Source organism: Balearica regulorum, chromosome 12 (genome assembly GCF_011004875.1).
Source record: "Balearica regulorum gibbericeps isolate bBalReg1 chromosome 12, bBalReg1.pri, whole genome shotgun sequence".
Taxonomy (NCBI): domain Eukaryota; kingdom Metazoa; phylum Chordata; class Aves; order Gruiformes; family Gruidae; genus Balearica; species Balearica regulorum.
Genome location: NC_046195.1, coordinates 234,591 through 242,964, shown reverse-complemented (window position 1 = coordinate 242,964; position 8,374 = coordinate 234,591). Strand labels below are relative to the sequence as shown.

At 45.4% G+C, this 8,374-nt stretch overlaps 1 protein-coding gene across 1 annotated transcript in view; it reads right to left on the bottom strand.

Annotated features, from left to right (window-relative positions):
• Window positions 1-8,150, bottom strand: part of LOC142603549 (olfactory receptor 10C1-like) — a 178,324-nt gene extending 170,174 nt beyond the window's left edge. The window contains 2 exon segments of the mRNA XM_075764865.1: window positions 7,483-7,601; window positions 7,604-8,150. Coding sequence (XP_075620980.1) covers window positions 7,483-7,601; window positions 7,604-8,150 — 666 coding nt within the window.
• Window positions 8,151-8,374: the final 224 nt, after the last annotated feature.

Below are 8,374 nucleotides of genomic sequence, written 5' to 3'. Positions count from 1 at the left end.
TGCATGTGGAAGCAAAGGAAAAAAAATCCCAAATTTATTCTCTGCTTCCCATCAGCAGGTGATGTCCAGCCACTTCATGGGAAGCACAGTTTCAGTACGTATAGCAATTCTTCTGGAAGATAAATGTCAGAAATAAGAAATGCTCCCTGTTCCTCCTCCTTCCTCTTAGCTTTTATTGCTGAGCAGACATGATATCGTATGGAATATCCCTTTGGTCAATTTGGTCAGCTGACCTGGCTGTGTCCCCTCCCAAGATCTTGTCCACCCCCAGCATACAAGTGAGGGGAGAACTTTGGAGAGACAGACTTGATGTGTGCCAGCTCTGCTCCACAGTAGCCAAAATACTGGTGTGTTACCAACACCTTGCTAGCTACCAATACACAGCACTATGAGGGCTGCTACAGGGAAAATTAACACCATCTCAGCTGGACATAATACAGACAATCTCAGGCATATCTCAGGAACCAAAGTGTTGCAGGGCATTGGGACGTCTGCACCTACTCCAGGGAGAGAATTGTTGCACAGGAAAGGAGTAGCTCCATCTCCCCTCATCTGTCTGTCTTCACAGCCAAGAACAGAGACCCTGCTTCCTGCAGCTGTTCTCTGCCTCATCAACTGCATTTCCAACTACTCCCAGAGGACTCACTACCTGGTGGTCAAATGACCTTTGAGAAACATCTTTTTTCAGGGCTGTGGAGAATGGTCTTTTGGGCTTTGTCAGAGTCTGATGATGGCATGGGGTTGCACCAAGCCCAGAGGCTTAGCTATTCATGTGCTATTCATGGGGAGTGAGCCCCAGTGTGCTCAAGGGCCTGTGAAACTTCCCTGGCCAGGCTGCAGGAGTTCTCAGTGGTGTCCTGTCTCCCATGGTTCAAAAGCATGGGACAGTTCAAAAGCAGCAGGCACCGTTTCCTAACCTTGACACAACCAGAGGTGGGACAAACTTCTTGCCCTGGGTGAACTCACTTACCCAGCTCGGCCCTGCTGTACACACAGCACTTTTCCCTGATAACTCAGCAGAAGAGCAATCCGGGAAGGGAAATTTCCTCAGTGGAGGGCACTTTTGGAATTCCATAAGTGAAGGGGAAAACAAGACATGATAAAGCAGAGCAATCCACTTCATCTGATGTAACCTTCTGTTCCCCCTGGTTACACTGCCTGCTCGTGATCCAGAGCAAAAGGCATCAGGGTGAACAGGAGACTTGGTCTTTCCCCAGAGGCTGGGATGTAGACTGGGATCAGGGATGCTGCTGTTTCAACTACCCTTGGGACTGTCCCAGTATGGAAGAGTACATCCTCAGTAGCACCTGATGGATGTTTCTGCAATGCAGTAGATGAGCCTGTTTGGCATGCAGAAGGCTGCTGGGTCAAACATCCCAGAGACTGTGTCCTCTTGGCAGTGGAGCTGGGAGGAGGTGAGGAGCTCTGTACCTATGGCTCATGCTCTCCAACAGACAAGTCCTTCATGAAAGACCAGTCCTCAACTCCTTCCTGAGTCTGGACACTGGTCTTGCTTCTTCCTTCCTGCTTTCATTGGCAGAAACACTTTCATAGTGACAAATTGGGTCCACATTTCTGTCTCTGAAAAGGTGTTCATAAATACTGTCCCACTGCTGAGGCTACACAGGAATATGCATGGCTATTTATGCTATCCCATTTCTCCTTATTGTGCTATCCCGAACAAATGGTACTTTAGAGTCTTGCAGAGCCTGAGAGCCTCTCTGAAAGATCCATAATGATCCCATGCACTGATGTATTACAAGACGTTCACCATTCCTACTTTGATGGACACCCTGCATTAGCCACACACCCTCACACCTCCCAACACTTCCTTGTGTCCTCAGAGGAAAGTCTCAGTGCCCACCACTGGCTTTGAAGAGACAGTCCCCAGGATTTCTTGGTGGGATGGCAGTGTTGGCCAAGAGGAAAACTGAGTTGCCCTCCAGAGGAGAGTCTCCCTTTACCTATAATCTTGGTGCTGCCCTGGCAATAGTTACTGCCCTTCTTGGACCTAGATATCACAGTCCTGCCCTGGGCATCAGGGCCTTCAAGGTGCACTTGTTAGTGTTTCAGTGTGAAACACTGTGCTGAAAATCCCGCTTTGAAGGCTGAGAGAAAGCAGGACCTCAGACCCATGCCGTCATTGCGGCCCTAGCCAGAGCAACCTTCAGCATGTTCTGTGCAGGGACAAAGCACTCAGGATTCAGCCCTCTCAGATTTCAGCTTGAGTTCATTTTCCAGTGAGAGAAATGTCAGTTTCTGAGCAAGCAGGCAGGCTGGCCAGCCCTTTAGTGTCTAAGGCAGGTGTGACTTGGATCCTGAGGCAACCTCGACTTTCAAACCACTTATGCCAGCATTTAATTCCAGTGCAGTGTTTGCAAAGAAAGCCCTCGGCCTCGTGCATCTGCTGCACCAGCCCTAGTCAGGTCCTGAGAGCTGATGTTCTCTTTTTTGGAGGTTCTTATTCACAAGAGAGAGAGAAAAAAATGCTCTGAAAGCTTCATGCTGTATCAATCCCACTTCACTGCTTGCCCTGAAGAAGGGATCAAGTCCAGCAAAGGGCCAGCAGACATGCCTTTGCTCCTGGCTTCCTCTTAAAAGTGGTGCAGACAGCAGGATTTTCCAGAAAAATCCAGAAAATATGCTATGTTTTTCATTTGGAGCTCAGCTGCTTAGCATTTGTGCTGAAAACTGCCAATGTCTTGGCTGGGTCACTATGGGGTAGGGGATGCCTATTTTCTCCTTCAGCTATGTGCAAAAAGCGTGTGGGTACAGGAAAAAGTACCTGACTTGCTACCGTGTGTGTATTGTGTCTGGCTGAGATGGAGTTATCTCTCCCCACAGCTTTTTTTGCAGCACAGTGTTTTGCTTCCACCTGGGTTTTCAAAAGTTCCATCTGGGTAGATCGCCCTTCTGGGCAATAAATGGAGGACCTTCTCCTGTTGAGTTTGCTTTAAGTACTGAGGACCAAAGTCATTCCTTATCATGGTATATAATCTCCAGCTATATTTCTTCCCGTAAAGGCCTGCAATGCTGCAGTCTTTACTGCTGTCTTCTGCATGTGGTTCAGATGTGCATTGCAGTGCCTGGGCCACCTAGCCTGGAAAGCATCAGCCCCTAAATGTGAACATTCAGGGTTCAAGTCCTTGTTCATGAGACAGTTTGGCTATGTGATACATTTGAAGACTTGAGGAAAGCATGGCAACATCAAGTGCCATGCAAGGACGTAGGATAACTTGGAAATCTGTGTCTCCACAGACAGGGATAAGTTCAGAGGAGTAGGGGCTAGCATTCACTGGGTTTGTTGCACTGGGAATTACTCGAAAAGGTAACAGGAGGCAAGCCCAGAGGATGTGGCCTGGAAAGCAATTTGCTCCTGCCTTCCCTGGACTATTTGCAAAGTCTGTGTTCCTGTGATCTCTCTTCAGGGATACAACAGTCTATCATGCCCTCGGCTGGAAGGAGCCTTGCTTATGACTCTGTCCTCTTGGGAAAGTGTTTGCGTACTTGCTTTTGGCAGCTGCCAGGTACAACACAGACTCTGGAAACTTCCCCCACCCCACAAAACCAAACTAAACCAGTTAAAATAACTGTGGGAAATTAGTTTCTAAAGAGTTTCTATTTCATTGCGATATTCTGCTCATTTTTCAAGTAAGCCAGGCTGAACTCGTTAGCCCTCAGGAGCGTGCAGAGTTGGTGAGCATACAAGAAACAGCACCTGCCTTGCACATACCTGCATGTTTTATTTTTCAGATGAATCCTCAGAAACCCATCCTGTGCTGAAACAGTGTAAATACAAGTGAGAGCACAATGCTTTTGGCCATAAAGGGAAGCCTTTTCCTGCCCTTCTGAGAGCATCCTGTCAGCCCATGGCTTGTCTCTGGGAAGTGGGCTCTGCCAGGGGCACCTGCCTGCAGGCAAGAGAGATATAGAGGCATATACATGGTCATATGTATATGCACAGAAGTGTGTCTGCATACACATGTATCTCTACACAAACCCTTATGGAACTCATTGAACAAAACACATGTGAAAACATTTAGATTCTGTGAAAATAATATTCTACCTTCAAAAAAGAAAGCAAATGATTTAATGAAAATTTACAAGTTGACATATCATGTTTTCATTTTTTGTACATTACATATGACATACATGTAAAGACTAAAATCTGTCGATTGAAGTAATATAATGTTTTGAAGAAGTTTTATCCTTTTAATAAGACTGATGAAAGATCCTCTATATAAGTAGCTTTTACCTTAAAAATCTGAAATGTTTCTCAAATAGTTACAGCAAAATCATAGAAGAATAAGAGTGGAAATATCAGCCAATATTCAAAGGAAGTCAGCCAAACAAGTTTTTCAAACAAGAAGTCAGCCAGAATTATTAGGTTTTTGTTTCTCATACTTTTCACTGCTAGTGATTTGAGAAAGTTATTTGGGAAAAAAACCAAACAAACAAACAAAAAAACAAACCAAAACAGAATTCAGGCAATTAAAACTACTTTAAATAATCAAGATTATTATTATAAGACATAAAAGCACACTGAAAATATAAATAAGCCACAATTCAGATGCATGTCTGCATGTCTTTAGAATTGCTTATGATTCGGAAACAATTCTGTTGACGTCTGTAATAAAAATTGTTAGCTGTGTAAGACGGGAAGAAAATGTTTTCTTTCCTCTTTCTATTTCTTTGTCCCTTAAAGCAGTCTTTGAAATGTTATGCAAACACAAGACATGGCAGCTATCTCAGTACAAATTTTGGTGATCAATGCCCTCTCTGGTTATATCACTAACATTTTTGAAAAAAAACCATGTTGATAGAGGAACTCTCACCAGAAAGTGAGATTTGTGAGGTGGAGTCTAATTATGAAATGTTGTCTTGCAACATTTGAGGATGGGCTGAAGGTCGGTTTAGTTTCCCTATCACATGGGTGGAGTTCATTTCATCTGCAAGTCCCTAAAATGCAAGGGTGGGATTTGGTACTTTTACCAATCACGTTTATATAGGTGTCTCCAAGTAAGTTAGGTGTCTAAGCTCCCATTAGCGTCAAAGAAGATTTGAAGCTTGACTCGTTTACTGGAACATGCGTGTTTAGTGCTATTTGAGATGCCCAGGGATGTCCAGGACTTCCTCATGGGCCTGCCAGAGATGACACAGACATCTATGAGAGTCCATAGATGACACTATGGTATATCCATGACCTCCTAAATTATTATCTGGAGTTCAGTTCCAAAAATTATGGCATTTCAAATGACACTAGATGTCTGTCTGAGAGTAGACTGAAGTGCAGAGACTAATTCCTTTTCTTATAAAGGAGAGACATGCACTGGGTCACATGTATCACTCCATACAGTCCATTGACCATGGTCCAACCCATGTACCTAGTAGCAGGTGTCTATGCTATTGGAGATGGCCCCCGGCACCCTGTCTGCTCCCCAGCCACTACTGCAGAAGGCAGCATGTCTTCTGTATGTCCCATGTCATATCTCAAAGTCCATGCGGATGGCTGAAATGTCTCAGATGATTTCAGGTGGCAGTAGATGCCTCTCAATACTCACAACTGAATTGAGCCAGATTAACTTGTTTCATTGAATCATAGAATCACAGAATGGTTTGGGCTGGAAGGAACCTTTAAACATCGACGTGGTTTAGGCCCAGCCGGAAGCTGAGCGCCACGCGGCCGCTCACTCACTCCTTCCCCAGTGGGACGGGGAGGAGAACGGGAAAAAAACAACGGCAAAAGCCTGAGGATTGGGATAAGGGCAGTTTACTGGGACAGCAAGGGAGAGGGAAAAAACAATCAACAACAGTGCTGATAACAAATATTAACAATGGGTGATAACAGAGAACAATGTACCGAACCAACGACCAACCGACCAGACACTCAGCCCGTCCCGGGACTGCGCCGAAACTGCGCCGCCCCTCCCCTACCCGACTAGCCCCCTTTTATGGTGAGCATGATGTCACATGGTATGGAATAGCCCCCCCAGCCAGCTTGGGTCACCTGTCCTGGCTCCTTGTGAAATTAACTCTATCCTTGCCAGAACCAGGACAACATTATCTAGTTCCACCTGGCAGGTACATCTTTCACTAGATCAGTTTGCTTAAAGCCCCATCCAGCCTGACCTTGAACACTTCCAGGGAGGGGGCATCCACAACTTCTCTGGGCAACCTCTTCCAGTGGAGGAAGATCACTCTCATCATAAAATATTTCTTCCTTATGTCAAATCTAAATCCACCTTCTGTCACTTTAAAATCATTGCTCTTTTTCCTGTCACTACAGGTCTTGATAAAAAGTCTTTCACCATCTTTCTTACAAGCCCCCTTTAAGTACTGAAAGGCCACAATAAAGTCATCCCAGAGCCTTCTCTCCTCCAGGCTGAACAAGCCCAACTCTCTCAGCCTGTCGTCATAGGAGAGGTGTCCCAGTCCTGGTATCATTTTTATGGCCCTCCTCTGGACCTGCTTGAAAAGGTCCATGTCTTTCTTAAACTGGGGACCCCAGAAATGGATAAAGCACTCCAGGTGAGGTCTCACAAGAGTGGAGTAGAAGGGTAGAATCAGCTCCATTGACATGCTGGCCATGCTTCTGTTTATGCAACCCAGCATACAATTGGCTTTCTGGACTGAAAAATGCATATCACTGGCTCATATCCAATTTTTCACCCACCAGTATCACCCAAGTCCTTCTCTGCAGGACTGCTCTCAATCAGTTCATCTCCTAGTCTGCATTGATATTGGGGGTTGCCCTGATCCAGGTGCAGGACCTTGCACTTGGCCTTGTTGAACCTCATGAGGTTCACATGGGCCCACTTCTCAAGCCTGTCAAGGTCCCTCTGGATAGCAACCTTCTCTCTATCATGCCATAGACATCTGAGGTGTAATTCTTATGCCTAAAGGTATGTGCCTGGGTTCACATGAGACACCCTACTGTATCCAAGATCTTCATGTGGTACTGGCAACTGTAACTGAATGGAGATACACACGTTCTGTAATGGCAACTGGAGGCTATGCACTTCAAATGCCACCAGATACTCCTGTTTAGACACCTAATTACTTTTTTTGAATTCAGGTGAGCTGAATGCCTTCCTGTCCTAAAGTTCTGTCACTGGTCTTTCCTATATCCTTCTGGCACTGTGCCAGTGCTTCTTCTGAGGTGAGATATTTGTGGATGGTTGTTCAGCTGAGGGGAACTGACCTAGGCATTGGGTGAAATAGCTTCATTCTCATCTTAAAGAGAGCCCCTTTAAATTCCCTATTCCTAAGGCTGTAGATAACAGGGTTCAATATAGGGGTCACCACAGAATAGAACAGAGAGACCACCTTGTCCACATCCAGGGAATAGCTGGATTTGGGACGTATATAGATGAACACAGCTGTCCCATAGAATAATGTCACTACACTGAGATGTGAGAAGCAAGTGGAGAATGCTTTATACCTTCCTTTGACAGACCTGATTTTGAGGATGGAGGAAATAATGAGACCATAGGACACCAAAATGAGCAGAAAAGGCATCAGGATGACAAAGGTAGCAGCCAGAATGATCTGCAGCTCATTCCAGTAGGTGTCCACACACACCAGCATCAGCACTGGCTGGAGAAATGGTTGATCACGTTGGAGCCACAGAAGGGCAAAGAGAAGATAAATGTAGTGTGTCCAAGGGCCACGAGATTGCCACATATCCATGAGGAAGCAGCCAGCTGCATGCATACCTTCTTATTCATGATATCCATGTAATGCAGAGGGTTGCATACGGCTCAGTAGCAGTCATACGCCATAGCAGCTAAGAGGCAGCACTCAGTTGCCCCAAAGAAAAGAAAGAAATACATCTGTGCAGCACAACCAGCAAGAGAGATGGACGTATCACCTGAGAGAAGATTGACCAGCACTCTGGGCAGGGTGACAGAGGTGTAGTGGATCTCCAGAAATGACAAGTTCCTGAGGAAAAAGTACATGTGGGTGTGGAGGACAGGGTCCATGTTAATTACAAGAAGAATAATTAGGTTTCCCAGCACCATGACGATGTAAATACATAGAAATAGGATGAAGAAGATGACTTTCATATCTGGACGATGAGAAAAACCCAGGATAACAAACACAATCGCAGAAGTTTTATTTCCAGTGGTCCCTTCTTCAGAGAATTTCATCTTGGACCAATAAAGACACAGTGATAGCAATGAAACAGTATAGTGCATTTCTTAAGCCAAATAGCTCTCTGTTGTTAGTAGTAGCTTACATGAAATTCAGGGAGTCAATTCCAGTCCTAAAGCAAGGCATGTACTGACAGTGTGCACCCTGGCCACCATCTGCCATGCAGGCAAGACAGGGTGCACTCCTGTGGATCTTGTGTCGCATTTGTGAGTCTTGCATG